Source organism: Amblyraja radiata, chromosome 26 (assembly GCF_010909765.2).
Source record: "Amblyraja radiata isolate CabotCenter1 chromosome 26, sAmbRad1.1.pri, whole genome shotgun sequence".
Lineage (NCBI taxonomy): Eukaryota > Metazoa > Chordata > Chondrichthyes > Rajiformes > Rajidae > Amblyraja > Amblyraja radiata.
In genome coordinates, this window is record NC_045981.1 from 37,343,933 (window position 1) to 37,363,665 (window position 19,733).

The 19,733-nt window shown below is 47.7% G+C and overlaps 1 protein-coding gene across 1 annotated transcript in view; it reads left to right on the forward strand.

The window, feature by feature from the left end:
• Positions 1 to 19,733, forward strand: part of ube2o (ubiquitin conjugating enzyme E2 O) — a 99,411-nt gene that overhangs the window by 26,338 nt on the left and 53,340 nt on the right. The window contains exons 4-8 of the mRNA XM_033044744.1: positions 959 to 1,056; positions 5,615 to 5,678; positions 7,876 to 8,019; positions 8,770 to 8,879; positions 18,755 to 18,905. Coding sequence (XP_032900635.1) covers positions 959 to 1,056; positions 5,615 to 5,678; positions 7,876 to 8,019; positions 8,770 to 8,879; positions 18,755 to 18,905 — 567 coding nt within the window. The remainder of the gene's footprint in view (positions 1 to 958; positions 1,057 to 5,614; positions 5,679 to 7,875; positions 8,020 to 8,769; positions 8,880 to 18,754; positions 18,906 to 19,733) is intronic.

Here is a 19,733-nt window from a genome sequence, read left to right on the forward strand (position 1 = left end):
TCTGGAGCGGCTGCCTCCTCCCGGGAGACCGCGGAATCATTGTAAATCATTGCTTAAATGTTAGTCAGTTAGTTTGGAGGGATTTTATGTGGTGGGGGTGAAGGGGGGAACTTTAATTCTTAGTCCCCTGCCTGGTCAGAGAGGCGGGGAGCGGGCAATGCCTTTCCGGGTCGCCGTGCAGTACTGTGCCGCGGCTCCCACATCACAGAGCTGGAGCTGCGGGTGTCCGGCCGCGCTGGATTTGGATTTGTAGTGCCGCGCAGCCAGGGGTAGAGTTCGCCGTGGTCGGAGCTACAACCGGCGCCGCCCGTGGCTGGACCACCGCAGCCCGGACAGCTGTGGGCCGCCGACTCCCAACATCGTGGAGCTGCGGTGGTCCGGCCACGGGCGGCGCCGGTTGTAGCTCCGACCACGGCGAACTCTACCCCTGGCTGCGCGGCGCTACAAATCCAAATCCAGCGCAGCCGGCCACAGCCCCAGCTCCACGATGTTGGGAGCCGCGGCACAGCGGTCCGGAGCTTACTGCACGGCGACCCGGTAAGGCATTGCCCGCTCCCCGCTTCTCCGACCAGGTAGGGGACGAAGAATTAAAGTTCCCCCCAAAAGCCCACCAAACTAACTGACTAACCTTTAAGCAATGATTTACAATGATTCCTACCCTCCCGCGCAATATACACTCACCCAATATACTCTCACCTTCTCTTTTATGAATGGGGATTTAGTTCCCCTTTGTTGGAGGACCGACCGGAGGTTCCACTGTCACCTCTGCGGGCCGCCCTCGGTGAACGTTTTCAAGGACCTTTCTTCAAGGACCGAAAAAATGTCCGCTATTCGGAGGTTTTCGTTATTTGGATCTTCGGATAAAAGGTTGTGCACCTGTACTTAAAATGTGGGTTTTAATGTCAAAGCAGATTACTCATTCAAAAATAACAAATTCATATCAAATGTTCTTTTCTAGCCATTTGTCTATGGCGACTATATAGCCTTTGATTGCTGGCTTGGGAAGGTTGACAACATCGTTGCCCAGTTGATCCTAAAACTATCAAATGGAGCCAGGTATTAATCTACAGCATTTGTTTGAAATGTAAGGTTTGTCTGGGTGTGTTAAATTGAACTATGCATAGGATATGCATAGGAAATTTCATGCCTGCAGTCATACATACAATAATAAACAACACTAAACACAAATTAACATCCACCACAGTGTATCCTCCAAGCACCTCCTCACTGTGGTAGAGGCAAAAATCTTAGGGCTGCAGTCTCTTCCCTCCTCTTCTCCCTCTGCGCTGAGGCGATTCCCCACCGGGCGATGGTACAAACAGTCCCGCGGGTCACCGAACCCCGCAAATGGGCCGGCTCAAACACCGCGGCCCGGGGTGGTCGAATCTGCCGCCCTCCAGTCCAGCGGACGCAGCCGCTGGCCCGCGGCTGAACCCAAGACTCTGGTCATAGCCGCCAGAACGCCGTCCCAGTCACCCGAGCACCGTTCCAGCCCCGAGCTGGATCGCCCTCACGTGAGTGCCGTTCCTCCCTCGAGCTGGGCCGCTCCGACGGGAGTGCCGTTCCTCCCTCGAGCTGGGCTGCTCCGACGGGAGTGCCGTTCCTCCCTCGAGCTGGGCCGCTCCGACGGGAGCGCCATTCCACCTCGGGCTGGGCCGCTCCGACGGGAGAGTCTCAGCCCCTCGCCAGCCCGCCCTCACGGGAGCGTCACAGCCCCTCACGGGAGCGCCGTTTCAGCCCCGAGCCGGGCCGCCCTCACGGGAGCGAGCCGAAGGTGAGTTCTGACTGGCTGCCTCTGGAGTCTCGAGGTCGCCAGCTCCGCCATTAGGCCTCAGCGCAGACGGAGGCAGTGAAGGGGGGGGATACGACAAAAAAGTCGCATTCCCCCCGAAGGGAGAGACAGCAAGTCCCGTTTCAACCCCCCACCCCACATAAACACAACCTAAAAACCAAAAACTTAACTAGACAAAACGAAAAAAAACAACACAACAAAGTAAAGACAAACGGTCTGCAGGCGAGCCGCAGCCGTTCACCAGCGCCGCCACTTCCGGACTGAAGGTCTGAATGACAATAAAGGAATTCAATTCAATGGCTTGCCCTGGATTAGATTTTATGATGGCCATAACAGTTGTGGTCAATTGTGCTTTTATGTGCAAACAACATCCGATTCAATCTTGGGTCTTTGAATTTTCAGCTCCACACGAGACAGGAGTAGAAGTATAGCAATTGGCCCTATCCCTTGGTCAGCAAATATTGCAATTGGCCCTATCCCTTTGGTAAGCACAAAGCCTGATGTGGTTCATGCTACTAATCTGTATTCAAGAACGTTCAATAGTAATATACTCGTATAGTCATCTGCTCTGACGGATTTCAATTTCACATTTGTTTTAATCTTGAGCCAGTTTTTAAAGATGAATTCTCAGATTATAAACACCAGTGACACAGCTGGCATTTACTCCTTGCCTAGATATAGAGATGGACTCTTGTCATCTTCCAAAATTGCAGTAATTCTAGAACTATTTCCACATTAGGGTTAGGTGGTTGCTGAACACCTCTGCTCAGTGCACCTAGACCTACATGATCTCTCAGTTACTAAACACTTTAACTCCCCTTCCCATACTGACCTTTCTGTCCTGTGCTGCCACCACTGTTAGAGTGAGGTCCAATGCAAATTGGAGAAACAGGATCTCGTATTTTGCTTGGGCAGCTTACAACCCAGTGGTCTGAGTGCAGGTAGATGAGACTAGGTGAGAGTAAGTGTTCGGCACGGGCTAGAAGGGCCGAGATGGCCTGTTTCCGTGCTGTAATTGTTATATGGTTATATGGTATGAATAGTGACGTTTCTAACTTCAAGTAACCCTTGCTCTCCCTCTCCATCCCTTTCCCATCCTAGATCTCCAACCCGCCAGACTGTCCTCCTGTTTAAACTACGTTGTGTGCTTCATCGTCACCTTCCCCTAACTAACAATGATCTATTCTACATTTTCCTTGATTTTTGTCCTCTTTGATCTCTTGTTTATCACACCTTGCCCGTCCATATTTCTTGTTTCCCTCTCCCCTGACTCTTAGACTGAAGAAGAGTCTTGACCCGAAACATCACACAATCCTTCTATCCAGAGATGCTTCCTGTCCCGCTGAGTTACTCCAGCATTGTGTGTCTTAACCAGCATCTGCAGTTCCTTCCTACACCGTAAATGCAATTCACACTGTTTTGCAAGTTAGAGAATAGGGGAACTGTAGGTCACATAACCTGATGTGGAAGATGCTGGAATATATGAAGAAAATAAGACCAGGCAGGGTCAACGTGGATTTACGACAGGGAAATCATTTTTTACACATCTTTATTTTGAGGATATATTGAGCAGATTAGGTGCGAGGGAACCAGTTCTACGCATTTGATTTTAAGGTGCCAAGTGTGATTATAAAACAAAATGTTGGTCGTAATATCGAGTGGTCTACAAGCATCATTTGAGGATTGATTAATGGTCTGAAAGCAGAAGGGATAAACAGATCTTGGTCAGATCAGTGTGTTGCTTTAGCTGTTTGTATGCTTGAGGGAAAATAAATGTAATGAAGTTGAATCTAAACATAGTGGGTTGATGATGTAGTGCCTTCAAGTGGAATATGTAACATAAAAGGGTCTGGCCGATGGGATATAGTCTGAGAATAATGTAAGCTCATCAACTGTTGGCGGCGAAATTGGAAAGTTGTTTTTTCCCCAATGGTGGAGATTGAAAGCTGGTGTTTTAAGGATCTGTGTGCTGTGTGCATAATCACTGAAGGCCAGCATATTAAAACATGTTGTTAAAACTCAGCAGGTTAGAAAGCATCTGGAGAAAAGAATGGTTAGCTTTTATTACTTTTCACCTTGATGCTGTTTAGTTTAGACTGGAAAGCAAATTGGATAGATTGGTTATCTGGAATGATTAAATGCAATGTTTGTTTGAAGGCTATGGCATTCGTGGTTTCAAGGCTTGGCTTTCCCAAGCTTGTATTTGGCTGCAAGACAGGAAGCAAAGAGTAGGAGTAAACGGGTCCTTTTCACAATGGCAGGCAGTGACTAGTGGGGTACCGCAAGGCTCAGTGCTGGGACCCCAGCTATTTACGATATATATTAATGATTTGGACGAGGGAATTGAATGCAACATCTCCAAGTTTGCGGATGACACGAAGCTGGGGGGCAGTGTTAGCTGTGTGGAGGATGCTAGGAGGCTGCAAAGTGACTTGGATAGGCTGGGTGAGTGGGCAAATGCATGGCAGATGCAGTATAATGTGGATAAATATGAGGTTATCCACTTTGGTGGCAAAAACAGGAAAGTAGACTATTATCTGAATGGTGGCCGATTTGGAAAGGGGGAGATGCAACGAGACCTGGGTGTCATGGTACACCAGTCATTAAAAATAGGCATGCAGGTGCAGCAGGCAGTGAAGAAGGCGAATGGTATGTTAGCATTCATAGCAAAAGGATTTGAGTATAGGAGCAGGGAAGTTCTACTGCAGTTGTACAGGGTCTTGGTGAGACCACACCTGGAGTATTGCGTACAGTTTTGGTCTCCTAATCTGAGGAAGGACATTCTTGCCAAAGAGGGAGTACAAAGAAGGTTCACCAGACTGATTCCTGGGATGTCAGGACTTTCATATGAAGAAAGACTGGATAGACTCGGTTTGTATTCGCTAGAATTTAGAAGATTGAGGGGGGATCTTATAGAAACTTACAAAATTCTTAAGGGGTTGGACAGGCTAGATGCAGGAAGATTGTTCCCGATGTTGGGGAAGACCAGAACAAGGGGTCACAGTTTAAGGATAAGGGGGAAATCTTTTAGGACCGAGATGAGGAAAACATTTTTCACACAGAGAGTGGTGAATCTCTGGAATTCTCTGCCACAGAAGGTAGTTGAGGCCAGTTCATTGGCTATATTTAAGAGGGAGTTGGATGTGGCCCTTGTGGCTAAAGGGATCAGGGGGTATGGAGAGAAGGCAGGTACGGGATACTGAGTTGGATGATCAGCCATGATCATATCGAATGGCGGTGCAGGCTCGAAGGGCCGAATGGCCTACTCCTGCACCTATTTTCTATATTTCTATGTTTCTTTGGTAGTGTGAATTAAGCTCAAAAACAAGAGTTAGAATGGGACTTAGACAAAAAGTTTTGGGTACAGGCAACTGGGCTCAGTTATCTGAAGTATTCCCCCGTGCCAGCATATACACTATGTATAACTTCATTCAGCTGGAAGTGGTTGCTTGTGTCCCTGGATTGTGGAAAATGTAAAACGATGGGTTGCATCTCACTGAATTGTATGTGGTGCAATGGGTCAACTGATCTTCATCTATCTGTTTCTAAGCTACCACTATGATATCAAAGTACACGCCATTTATTAAATCTGTAATTTCTGCTGGACTGCATCCCAGAAAGTGCAATTAGAACAAGAAACCAGGTCAATTGTTAAGGTTGAGAGAAATGAATATTGATGTGGGCACTGGATAAATCACCCTATTCTGATACTGTTGAGATCTTTGCATGCACTTGAAAAGGTAGACAACGTCTTTCATTAAAATGCATGGACAAATGCCAAATCTGTATGCTTGAATAAATGATGGTGTGTTCCTCCTGCAGGTGCTCAATGACTACGAGTGATGGCAGTAAGTTGGTTGATCTTTGTCCCCATGTCAGTGACTCGGTAAGTTTGTGGATACTGCTGAAATGAACAGTGAAAGTAATATCATTGCATTTCTTATCAACCACTAGTCAATTTGGTCCTGCAGCAAGTGAATATTGACCATGTGCTTATGTTAAAGTGAGAAACCCTACCCAGTCAAGGGTAGAAAAAGATGAGAAGGGATGGAGGAATCGCTGGCATGTAATAAGTGGATCCAGGCAAGGAGTCGATGATTGGCAAAGAGTCAGGTGGAGGAGAGATGGGTGGAATTGTTACCAAGGTCAGAGATGGAAAAGTCAATAGGGTACAATGGTAATTTCTGATCAAGCATTGGAGTGTAATAGCAGGGATAGGGATGTTGGATAGAATGAAGCAGTGGGGAAAAAAAGCAGAGTACCTAGAAAAAGGAGTGGTGGGAAATGAAGGGTAAACATTGGTTCAATGGTGCTTTCTTTGTCCCATGTACCCAGGTACAATCAAATTCATTTTTGTATACAGTTCAGTTCAAGTATCACCATGTATAAGCACTTGGATAAGCATCCTCGATACTGTAGTACACTATAGTTGCCAGTTTTCACTCCATTTTCATGTCCCAGTTTGTAAGTGCAGGGTACTTGACGTGACCATGTAGGCCTGTTGTTTTGGTGGTGTTGTGTAGTCAGGCCTGGCCAAGTGTAGCTGTGGTGTTCCCTGCTGCTAGCTCCACTGCTGCAGACGTGTCTGGTCCACGAGCTTGGCCTCTTGGCTGGTCTAGCTGAGTGCCAGGCTGTTGCAGGGCCTCCAGTGGCCCACTCCTACTGCCTCCAGTCTGCTTACTGGCCCTCAATCTGACTCCTTCCACTCTGGGCAGGTGAACTGGGCCTTCCGGGCAGGTCTCCGGTCCCTGTGTTTCCGTACCGCGGCCTGCGTCTCCGGTGCCTGCGTCTCCGGTCTGCGGCGTGTGTGCGTCTCCGGTCCGCGGCATGCGTCTCTGGTCTGCGGCGGGCGGGCTGGGCCTTCGGGCTGGTCGGTGGGCCGGGCCTGCCTGTGGGACTGGCCACGGCTTGCTGGGATACGTCTCGTTTTAGTGCAAGATTAAGTCAGTTCAAAGTTCTCAAGGGAGGTCAGGACCACACTCAAGCTGGTGAGAGGACATTTTAATTGTCTGGTAACAGCTGGGGAGAACTGAATCTGGAGGAATTATTTTTGAAACTTCTGTACTACTTGCCTGAAGGGAGAGGGGAAAAGGGGGAGTGACTGGGGTGAGACAGGTCCTTGATTATGCTGCTAGCCTTGCCGAGCAGCAGAAGTGTAGACGGAAGGGCGGGTGGCTGGGGAATTCAATGTTCATGTTGTTGGGTTGTACACTACCCAAGCATAGTGAGGTGCTGTTGTTCCAGTTTGCAGTCTAGTAGCCACACACTAGACAGGTGGTTATAGGAAGGGGAATGAAAATGGTGAACAAGAGTTTGTTCAAGTTTCCAGCATCTGCAGTCTCTTATCTGCGATTTATTAACTAGAGCTCTGCCATCAACACCATAATTCCCGCCAAACTCCTGAGTTTAGGACAGCAGCAACTTTTAATGCCCATGCCACCACACACGCAAAAAGCTGGATCCTTGACTTCCTGATCCACACTCTGCAATCAGGATGGGTAGGCAGAAGAAGATAATTGTCCACAGTGGTGCCTCACAGGGCTGTCTTCACAAGAACTTACTCCCTTTGCTTTCTCATTTGTGTGGCCAAATTCTGCTCTAACTATTTACAAATTTGCACAGTAATGGACTGGACTTCAAGTAACTGAGATATAATTTGGAAAGGAGATTGATTTGGTAACATGGTGTCACGACAATCTCTCCCTCAATGCCAGCAAAATGAGGAGCTGGCCAACTTCAGGAAGTGTGATGGAGTACACACCCTAGTCTGCATCAATGGTGCTTAAACAGAGATACCACATCCAATCAACCTATCTAGTATACCACTCACATCCGAGTGTGCGCAATCTTATAGTTTTGACTGCCAACTTAAATATACCTTTTCTGGATTAGAAAAGTTCTGAAAACCTACTTGCAATTTGAGTCTTATTCTTGAAGGCATTTTTGTTCATTTGTTCCTCACAATCTGCATTGAACAGGCTCCCATTTGCTTTCTCCTTCTATAGTGGTTTGGCGTAGTAATGCTAACAATTTCGACCAAAGGGACCAATCTAAATTATAGCCATCCATATCTTTGTTTGTAGGGCCAGTTCTTTGATGAATCCTATGGGTTTTATCCAGGACAGATGTTGTTTGGAGCAGCTAAAGTTTTCTCCAATGTGCAATGGTTGTCTGGTGTCCGACCAGTACTGAGCAAAAAGAGCAAGTTTAAAGCAGTTGTTGAAGAGGTAAGTTTTCTGTTGGAGGTACAGCGGGTGGGTTTCAGCAGAGGACCACAGCTGTTTATTTTCTCTTATGTATCGGGTAATGTTGGGAATACAGTGTGTTTTTGCCTGTGGGCCAGTTGTGCCCAACTTTAAGATTCCAGGCCAGGGGAGCAATTTCTCAAATGGTCATATAAAATAACACAAACTGTCAGAACAGTAATCGGTTTATCCGTGACATGCTGGTATTTTAACAGTTAAACTCTGTGATCCTGAGTAGCATAAACATGAGCTTTACATTGACTACTTCAGGGAAAGATTCAAATTGTAATGTTTATCCCATTCTGCATCAAAGCAAGAATTAAACATTTCTCCTGCTGACAAGGAATCATGTAAATGGCTTGCCCCCAAACAAACCTGCTTTGCATCTATGAGATGGAGCTGATGTTGGGGCAGTGCTGAATCTGCAGCAAAACTTTGGCAAACTATTATGGGCAGAGTAGCTGAAATTAATTGCACGAACAAGAAGCGGAATATTTTAGACCAGGTGAAACTACATGTGCAGGGAAGTTTAGGAGAGGATCGCTGCAGGTAAACAGCAACATGTGTATTAGACTTCTCTTAATTATACATTTGCTAGTGAGCTGCATATTCTAATGACTTTCTGGGTAAAATAATTCTCTAAGATTAGTTATCAGCGCTCGATTTGATTTTAAAAGCAGTTCAAAGTGACCAGAGGTGGCACCGTGACTTGAAGTATTATATCTGTTGCAGGTACAGGTGGTGGAACTTCGAGTTTCTTGGATCACAAAGAGCTTTTGTCTTGGGGGGAGTGAAAGCGTTTATCCACCATCTCCAGTTATTACACAGGATAATTTGCCCAGGTAGTGTGATCATTTAATTCTTTACATCTTTTCAATCTAACGTGCATGAGCGGTGTGTAGGAATTATTTTTTGTTACTTTTCCATGATTCAGCCAGACAAAGCAAACCCACGAGCAAAATATGATCCGAGAAAACTCGCAAGCAGGAATATTTTCTTGTATATACTCTGAAAACCTTAATACTATAAAATCCCCATGTTTAGTCACCCTCGGCTTTCTTCCTGAAGATAAGTGACCCAGTCTTGTTCTTTCCTGAAACATCCTCATATTTGTGATATCATCCTTGTAAATCTTCTCTGTCTCTGCTCCAATGCAGAAATATCATTTATGGTTGCCAAAACTGTATTTTGGTGTGGTCTAACAAAGCTTTTATACTGTTTAGCATAACCACCTCCTTTCCCTAGAGCTTTCAATGTTGTTGCTAACTATACTGATTTCTCCATGATCAATGTATTCTCCAAGACCACCTTGTTACCTTCAACCCATATGGAGTTGCACTTTCCAAGTAATGTGACCTCTTTATACTGCCTGTAAATTTGTGGTACCTCTTCTACTATGTTATATGTTCATTTGTGTCCCCCTGTGATTGGTGTCCCCAACACTCACCATCCAGGCTCCCCAGTTTGGGGTGTCTAGGCTCCCCAGTGTGGGGTGTCTAGGCTCCCCAGTTTGGGGTGTCTAGGCTCCCCAGTTTGGGGATGTCTAGGCTCCCCAGTTTGGCGTGTCTAGGCTCCCCAGTTTGATATCATACGCTGACATAGAAGTCTTGTATATGATTCCTGAGCTTCAATCATTACCATAATTGAACACTGAGGTTCCAGCACATATCTTTGGATTGTACATCACAACCCATAGCAAGTACAAAGAAGTTTTCATTTACCATCTCACTTTCTGCATTCCTGTCAGGATCCCCCTTTTCAGTTCTCCATACCTGCCATTTGCTTCACTTCTAACCCATTCAACCCTTCATTTATGGCTCTTAGTACTTGTCCTTGACTGCAAAACAACCCTGAGACATTGAACTAAAGCTATAACATGACTTTAATTAGTCAGACCAAAGAAACAATATAGCAAGATGCAGAGGTGCAAGACATGCCCACACTAACTGAAAGGAAAAGCTGATCATTAAATGAATAACTTTGCTTTCTGCCTGCATCAAAAAGCTATCTACCTGAACGTGCCTGATCATTTTATCACTTGTTGAACCACATGCTTTGACCCACATGCTTTGAAGGTAATGTCATCTCATCACTTTATTGTCAATTTAACTGCATAATAAGATATTAAGGAGAATAGAAGAAATTCTGTAATTTACAACCTTGTTTAAACTTTCCCATTGAATATTTATGTATTTTAAGTCCTAGACTGTCCAAAATCTTCTGATAGCTCAGGCCATTGGGTTCTGGCGACATCCTTGTAAATCGTTTCTGTGCTCTTTCCAACTTAATTGCCACCTTGCCAACCAAGGTGCTTTCTTGAGATTGGGTCATCAAACCAGCCGACAAGGGAGGTGCCGTGGTAGTCTGGCGCGCCGATCTCTACAAAGCTGAGGCCACGCGCCAACTCTCGGACACCTCCTCCTACTTACCCTTGGACCATGACCCCACTGACGAGCACCAGGCCACCATTTCTAGCACCATCACCGACTTCATCAATTCCCACGCCCTGCCCGACCAAGCTTCCAACCTCATCGTTCCCCAGCCCCGCACGGCCCGTTTTTACCTTCTCCCCAAAATCCACAAACCCGGTTCTCCCGGCAGACCCATTGTCTCCGCGTGTTCGTGCCCCACCGAACTCATCTCCACATACCTTGACTCCATCCTATCCCCCTTGGTCAAATCCCTCCCCACCTATGTTCTAGACACCTCAGACACTCTCCGCCGCCTCCACGCATTCCACTCTCTGGGCCCTCACCCCCTCATCTTCACCATGGATGTCCAGGTCACTCTACACCTCCATCCCCCACCAGGATGGCCTCGGAGCCCTCCGGTTCTTCCTCGACCAGAGGAGCAACCTATACCCAGCCACTGACACTCTCCTCCGCTTAGCGGAGTTGGTCCTCACCCTCAACAACTTTACATTTGACTCCTCCCATTTCCTCCAAACACAAGGCGTAGCTATGGGCACACGCATGGGCCCCAGCTACGCCTGCCTCTTTGTCGGGTACGTTGAACAATCCTTGTTCAATACGTACCCGGGCCCCATCCCCGACCTCTACCTCCGTTACATTGACGACTGCTTTGGGGCCACCTCCTGCACCTACACACAACTGACTGACTTCATCCACTTCACCACCAACTTCCATCCGGCACTCCAATACACCTGGACGATTTCCGACACTTCCCTACCATTCCTTGACCTCACCATCTCCATCGCAGGGGACAGACTCCTGACCGACATACATTACAAACCCACTGACTCACATGGCTATCTGGACTACACGTCTTCCCACCCTGCCCCCTGTAAAGACTCCATCCCCTACTCCCAATTCCTCCGCCTATGCCGCATCTGTTCCCAGGATGAGACATTCCACACCAGGGCATCGGAAATGTCCTCGTTCTTCAGGGAACGGGGATTCCCCTCCGCCACCATAGATGAGGCTCACACCAGGGTCTCATCCATACCCCGTAACACTGCTTTCTCTCCCCATCCCCGCACTCGCAACAAGGGCAGAGTCCCTCTGGTCCTCACCTTTCACCCTACTAGCCGCCAAATACAACACATAATCCTCCGCCATTTCCGCCACCTCCAACGTGACCCCACCACTCGCCACATCTTCCCATCTCCCCCCATGTCTGCCTTCCGCAAAGACCGCTCCCTCCGCAACTCCCTCGTCAATTCTTCCCTTCCCTCCCGCACCACCCCCTCCCCGGGCACTTTCCGTTGCAACCGCAAGAAATGCAACACCTGTCCCTTCACCTCCCCCCTCCACTCCATTCAAGGACCCAAGCAGTCGTTCCAGGTGCGACAAAGGTTCACCTGTATCTCCTCCAACCTCATCTACTGCATCCGCTGCTCTAGATGTCAGCTGATTTACATCGGGGAGACCAAGCGTAGGTTGGGCGATCGTTTCGCCGAACACCTAGGCTCAGTCCGCAATAACCTACCTGAACTCCCGGTGGCTCAGCACTTCAACTCCCCCTCCCATTCCCAATCCGACCTCTCTGTCCTGGGTCTCCTCCATTGCCAGAGTGAGCAACAGCGGAAATTGGAGGAACAGCACCTCATATTCCGGCTGGGGACCTTGCGTCCATATGGCATTAACATTGAATTCTCCCAATTTTGCTAGCCCTTGCTGTCTCGTCCCCTTCCTTAACCCTCTAGCTGTCTCCTCCCACCCTCCCATCCGCCCGCCCTCGGGCTCCTCCCCCTTTTCCTTCTTTCTCCCACCCCCCATCAGTCTGAAGAAGGGTTTCGGCCCGAAACGTCGCCTATTTCCTTCGCTCCATAGATGCTGCTGCACCCGCTGAGTTTCCCCAGCAATTTTGTGTACCTCCGCTTTCTTGAGATAATCTGGTTTACCTGTGTCCATTTGCCTCCAAACCTTTCCTACCAATTAATATGTTGAAATGTCTATTAAAAGATGTAATTGTTCCCTCTGCTACCACCCTCTGGAAAAGCTTGCTGCTTCAATCCCCATTTAAATCTTTCCCCTCACCTTAAGCCCTCTAATTTTAGACTCCTGTACCCTATGGAAAAAGACAATAACTATCCACCTTATCTATGCCCCCTTTCATAGATCATCCCTTGGCTTCCTTGGTGTCAGGGAAAACAGTTGTAGGCCTATCCAGCCTCCCAAAGTTTAAATCTTCTATTTGTGCCAACATCCTTGTGAATCTTTTCTGCAACATCTTTAGCTTAATCACATCCTACTAGTAGTGCAGCAATCAGAACTTGCCGCAATTTTCCAGTTGCCATCTCGCCATCTTGTATGGCTGTAACATGATGAGCCAACTCTTGAACTCAATGCGTGCAGGGAGTAAATTAATACACAGACGTTTGCCCCCAAAAATTTTTTTTTAATATAAAAAAAGGTGCCAATTAGGAAAAGCTTTTAACTCTTCCAGACCTAAGCATACTTTCCCTTGTATTTTTATTGTGACCATTGCTTTTGGAGAGAGGTTAATGTATTTTGCATGACCATTCCTTGAACATTGGTCATTTTGGTGAACTATTTCCTGTGGACAGTACCTCCAGGTACGTTGGGGCAGATGGTGACCTCCACACCATGTGGATGTTTTCTGTAAATACCTATTTGCTCTGAGTCAATGCCAGCCTTTCAACGTTAACATTGTCCACTTTGGAGCACAAGTACTTTTAATAACCAAAACATGACTGCAGGGAGAGGCTGGTTGTGTCGTTATTTGTTACAGGGTGGTCCTACTCGGTCAGACATAGATTTGCAAGGTATCTTAAAGGAAGCTATTAATAGCTAAAGGTATAACTTGGGTTTGGGGATAATTAAGATATTCACACAAAGGGTTTAAGGTTCAGTAACCTAATGGTAGAGAGGTGATATAAGCTTTGAAACCGAGATTTAAATTGTAATGCCAAGCAGATATTTAAAGATGGGCCAATGTTCAGTGCATTCAGAAAGTATTCAGACCCCTTCACTGTTTCCACATTTTGTTACGTTACAGCCTTATTCTAAGGGATTAAAATCATTTTTTTTTAAATCGTCAATCTACACACCATAATAAAAATGCAAAGCCATGTGTTTAGAAATTTTTGCAAAGTAATTAAAAAGAAATAGCTGAAATATCACATTTACATAAGCATTCAGACTGCAGTATAATGTGGATAAATGTGAGGTTATCCACTTTGGTGGCAAAAAACAGGAAAGTAGACTATTATCTGAATGGTGGCCGATTAGGAAAAGGGGAGATGCAACGAGACCTGGGTGTCATGGTACACCAGTCATTGAAAGTAGGCATGCAGGTGCAGCAGGCAGTGAAGAAAGCGAATGGTATGCTAGCATTCATAGCAAACGGATTTGCGTGTAGGAGCAGGGAGGTTCTACTGCAGTTGTACAGGGTCTTGGTGAGACCACACCTGAAGTATTGTGTACAGTTTCCTAATCTGAGGAAGGACATTCTTGCCCTAGAGGGAGTACAGAGATTGTTCACCTGACAGATTGTTCCTGATGTTGGGGAAGTCCAGAACAAGGGGTCACAGTTTAAGGATAAGGGGGAAATCTTTTAGGTCCGAGATGAGAAAAACATTTTTCACACAGAGTGGTGAATCTCTGGAATTCTCTGCCACAGAATGTAGTTGAGGCCAGTTCATTGGCTATATTTAAGAGGTGGTTAGATGTGGCCCATGTGGCTAAAGGGATCAGGGGGTATGGAGAGAAGGCAGGTACAGGATACTGAGTTGGATGATCACCCATGATCATATTGAATGGCGGTGCAGGCTCAAAGGGCCGATGGCCTACTCCTGCACATATTTTCTATGTTTCTATGTTCTATCATAAAGGCCTGATTGGTGGAGTGCTGCAGATATAGTTGTCCTTCTGGAAGGTTCTCCCATCTCCACAGAGGAACTCTGGAGCTCTGTCAGAGTGACCATCGGGTTCTTGGTCACCTCCCTGACCAAGGCCCTTCTCCCCCGATTGCTCAGTTTGGCCTGGCGGCCAGCTCTATGAAGAGTCCTGGTAGTTCCAAAGTTCTTCCATTTAAGAATGACGGAGGCCTCTGTGCTCTTCGGGACCTGCAATGCTGCAGAAATTGTTTTATACCCTTCCCCAGATATGTGACTCGACGCAATCCTGTCTCAGAGGTCTACGGACAATTCCTTCGTCTTCATGGCTTGGTTTTTGCTCTGACATGCACTGTCAACTGTGGGACCCTATATAGACAGGTGTGTGCCTTTCCAAATCATGTCCAAGCAATGTAATTTACCACTGGTGGACTCCAATCAAGTTGTAGAAACATCTCAAGGATAATCAATGGAAACGGGATCAATTTTGAGGGTCTGAATACTTATGTACATGTGATATTTCAGTTATTTCTTTATAATTACTTTGCATAAATTTATAAACACCTGTTTTTGCTTCTTCATTCTGGGGTATTGTGTGTAGAGTGATGATTTAAAAAAAATGAATTGAGACTATTTTAAAATAAGGCTGTAAGGTTACAAAATGTAGAAAAAGTGATGGTGTGAATGCACTAGGCCGGTGAGCTTTGATTGCAAATTTGTTCACGGCTGGTGGTATTTGGATGACTGCAAATATAAAGATATTGCTCTTAATTAATTCCTGAATTATCAGTAGGATCATTAACTAGTCACCTGGGATGTTTGGCAATATTGGGCAAGGCACAGCAGAGGGCTGAATAATAGAAACAAGGAACTGCAAATGTTGGTTTACAAAAAAAGTGTTGGAGTGACTCAGCGGGTCAGGCAGCATTTCTGGAGAACATGGATAGGTGACGTTTCAGAGTGCTGGAGTAACTCAGCGAGTCAGGCAGCATCTCTGGAGAACATGGATAAGTGACATTTCACAGAGTGCTGGAGTAACTCAGTGGGTCAGGCAGCATCTCTGGAGAACATGGATAAGTGACGTTTCGGATTAGGATGCTTCTGAAGAAAGCTGAAAGAGGGACAGGACTATGCTGATAGATAATAGGAGGAATGTGTAAGAAGGAACTGCAGACACTGGTTTAAACTGAAGATAGACACAAAGCTGGAGTAACTCAGCGGGACAGGCAGCATCTCTGGAGAGAAGTATGAATATTGATTTCTCTCACTTCAGGTAGCCCAGGCATTCCCTCTCTCTCCCTCTCTCTCTCTCTCTCTCTCCCTCTCTCCTCTCTCCCTCTCTCCCTCTCTCCCTCTCCCTCTCTCCCCCTCTCCCCCTCTCCCACTCTACCCCTCTCCCCCTCGCCCCCTCTCCCCCTCTCCCCCTCTCCCCCTCTCCCCCCTCCCATGTGTCCCCTCTCCCCCTCTCCCCCTCTCCCCCCCCCCCCCTCTCCCCCTCTCCCCCTCTCCCTCTCTCCCCCTTCCTCTCCCGCCCCCTCTCTCCCCCTCTCCCCCTCTCCCCCCCCCTCTCTCTCCCCCCCCTCCCCCCCCCCCCCCTACCTCTCCCCCCCCTACCCCCTCCCCTCTCCCCTCTCCCCCTCCCTCTCCCCCCTCTCCCCCCTCTCCCCCTCTCTCCCTCCCTCCTCCCTCTCTCCCTCCTCCCTCTCCTCCCTCCCTCCCTCCCTCCCTCCCTCCCTCCCTCCCGCCCTCCCTCCTCCTCCCTCCTCTCCCTCTCCCCTCTCTCCCTCCCTCCGCCCCCTCTCTCCCTCCCTCCGCCCCTCTCTCCCTCCCTCCGCCCCCTCTCTCCCTCCCTCCGCCCCCTCTCTCCTCCCTCCGCCCCCTCTCTCCCTCCCTCCGCCCCTCTCTCCCTCCTCCTCCCCTCTCTCCCTCCCTCCTCCCCCTCTCTCCCTCCCTCCTCCCCCCTCTCTCCTCCCTCCTCCCCCTCTCATCCCTCCCTCCTCCCCCTCTCTCCCTCCCTCCTCCCCCTCTCTCCTCCCTCCTCCCCCTCTCTCCCTCCCTCCTCCTCCCCTCTCTCCCTCCCTCCTCCCCCTCTCTCCCTCCCTCCTCCCCCCTCTCTCCTCCCTCCTCCCCCTCTCTCCCTCCCCTCCCCCTCTCTCCCTCCTCCTCCCCCTCTCTCCCTCCCTCCTCCCCCTCTCTCCCTCCCTCCTCCCCCTCTCTCCCTCCCTCCTCCCCCTCTCTCCCTCCCTCCTCCCCCTCTCTCCCTCCCTCCTCCCCCTCTCTCCCTCCCTCCTCCCCCTCTCTCCCTCTCCCCCTCCTCCCCACCTCTCTCCCTCCCTCCTCCCCCTCTCTCCCTCCCTCCTCCCCCTCTCTCCTCTCCTCCCTCCTCCCGCCTCTCCGGCTCCCTCCCTCCTCACCCTCTCTCCCTCCCTCCTCCCCTCTCTCCCTCCCTCCTCCCCCTCTCTCCCTCCCTCCTCCCGCCTCATCTCCCTCCCTCCTCCCCCCTCTCTCCCTCCCTCCTCCCCCTCTCTCCCTCCCTCCTCCCCCTCTCTCCCTCCCTCCTCTCATTTTCGGCCGATAAATCCCCAGGGCCAGATAGGCTGCATCCTAGAGTACTTAAGGAAGTAGCTCCAGAAATAGTGGATGCATTAGTGATAATTTTTCAAAACTCTTTAGATTCTGGAGTAGTTCCTGAGGATTGGAGGGTAGCTAATGTAACACCACTTTTTAAAAAGAGAGGGAGAGAGAAAACGGGGAATTACAGACCAGTTAGTCTAACGTCGGTAGCACATTTGGAAAGTGGTGAAATCATAGGGCAAAGTCAGCATGAATTTATGAAAGGTAAATCATACCTGACGAATCTTATAGAATTTTTCGAGGATGTAACTAGTAGTGGATAAGGGAGAACCAATGGATGTGTTATATCTGGACTTTCAGAGGGCTTTCAACAAGGTCCCACATAAGAGATTAGTATGCAAACTTAAAGCACACGGTATTGGGGGTTCAGTATTGATGTGGATAGAGAACTGGCTGGCAGACAGGAAGTAAAGAGTAGGAGTAAACGGGTCCTTTTCACAATGGCAGGCAGTGACTAGTGGGGTACCGCAAGGCTCAGTGCTGGGACCCCAGCTATTTACAATATATATTAATGATTTGGACGAGGGAATTGAATGCAACATCTCCAAGTTTGCGGATGACACGAAGCTGGGGGGCAGTGTTAGCTGTGAGGAGGATGCTAGGAGGCTGCAAGGTGACTTGGATAGGTTGGGTGAGTGGGCAAAGGCATGGCAGATGCACTATAATGTGGATAAATGTGAGGTTATCCACTTTGGTGGCAAGAACAGGAAAGTAGGCTATTATCTGAATGGTGGCCGATTAGGAAAAGGAGATGCAACGAGACCTGGGTGTCATGGTACACCAGTCATTGAAAGTAGGCATGCAGGTGCAGCAGGCAGTGAAGAAAGCGAATGGTATGTTAGCATTCATAGCAAAAATATTTGAGTATAGGAGCAGGGAGGTTCTACTGCAGTTGTACAGGGCCTTGGTGAGACCACACCTGGAGTATTGTGTGCAGTTTTGGTCTCCTAATCTGAGGAAAGACATTATTGCCATAGAGGGAGTATAGAGAAGGTTCACCAGACTGATTCCTGGGATGGCAGGACTTTCATATGAAGAAAGACTGGATAGACTTGGCTTGTACTCTCTAGAATTTAGAAGATTGAGGGGGGATCTTATAGAAACTTTCAAAATTCTTAAGGGGTTGGACAGGCTAGATGCAGGAAGATTGTTCCCGATGTTGGGGAAGCCCAGAACAAGGGGTCACAGTTTAAGGATAAGGGGGAAGTCTTTTAGGGCCGAGATGAGAAAAACATTTTTCACACGGAGAGTGGTGAATCTGTGGAACTCCCTGCCACAGAGGGTAGTCAAGGCCAGTTCATTGGCTATATTTAAGAGGGAGTTAGATGTGGCCCTTGTGGCTAAGGGGATCAGAGGGTATGGAGAGAAGGCAGGTACGGGATACTGAGTTGGATGATCAGCCATGATCATATTGAATGGCGGTGCAGGCTCGAAGGGCCGAATGGCCTACTCCTGCACCTAATTTCTATGTTTCTATGTTTCTATAAGCAGTGCCACCAGAGGGCAGTGCTGATCAACTGCTGAAGCCTGTGTGACCTGAGCATCAGAATGTGTTGTGTAGTTTGGCTCGGGCGGTCATGTCTTAAGTAACATTGATTCATTATATATGTATTTTGTTTTCAGTGTGACGGGTGTTTCCATTTGATATTGTCACTGATCCTATGGATATTCTGAATGCACTGTGACTGTCCTACCATTTCTTTACATCTAAAAATTTTACAATTTCTAAGCAAATGGACCCATTGATACCTTTTCTTTCTCTAGGGTGAAACGCTTGAACTGTTATGACCATGCTCGCATGGTCCTAGCAGAACGGGCAGTGTATGTGCTCCCAGGAGATCCTGAATGTACTACTATCTCTTCAGAAGGTCCAGAAGGAAATTCCATCATTGCTGTGAATTCTGTTGTCAGAAAGGTAACTTCAGTATGGCGATACTGTTCCTAAGGCAGGTAACTAATCAAGCATGGCTCCTTCTAAGGAGGGCATGGTAACCTTTGGCAAATGGACTTCATGGTTAAGTCTGAAGTACCGGTAGTACATTTTGATGGGAAGGGTAAGAATGCTGCTCAGTTCTACAATATAAATTTCTAAATGGCGCAGAAGAGGATCCAAGGGTTCAGATGCACAAATCACCAAAAGTAATGATGTGGCTATTTTAATCGGAGGTTATGCATATTAGAAAGTCAAACGTAAAAGGGAAGCAGGACTCCTTGGAGCACCAATGTACCGAGGTGAAAGTCCATAGCACCTTGAAAGGGGCAACACTAGTGGATAGGATGGTGAAGAAACGATAGGGCATGCTTAGCTTAATCAGTCGTATCATTGAGTCACGATTTGCCTCAAGGCTGTATAAAGCTTTGCTTAGACCATATTTCGAGTTTTCCATGCAGTTGGAGGGGAAACGCGAGAAAAATGAATACAAATCTAAGGGGCATAAACAGGGCAGATGGTCAGTGTTTTTCCTAAGGTGGAAATATCAAATAGTAGAAGGCATATGTTCAAGGTGAGAAGGGCAAATTTGAGACTTGCAAGGCAAATTTTTTTTTGTACAAAATGGTGGGTGTCTGGATCATGCTGCCTGGTAAGGTGACAATAGTAGCATTTGGACCACTTAGAATGACAAGTGAATGTGTAGGGGTTAGTGTAATATAAACTGTAGGCAGATGAGATAAGTTTAAATTGGCATCAGAGTTGGCATGGTTATTGTGGGCTTAAGAGCCTGTTCCTATGCTGTATTCTAAG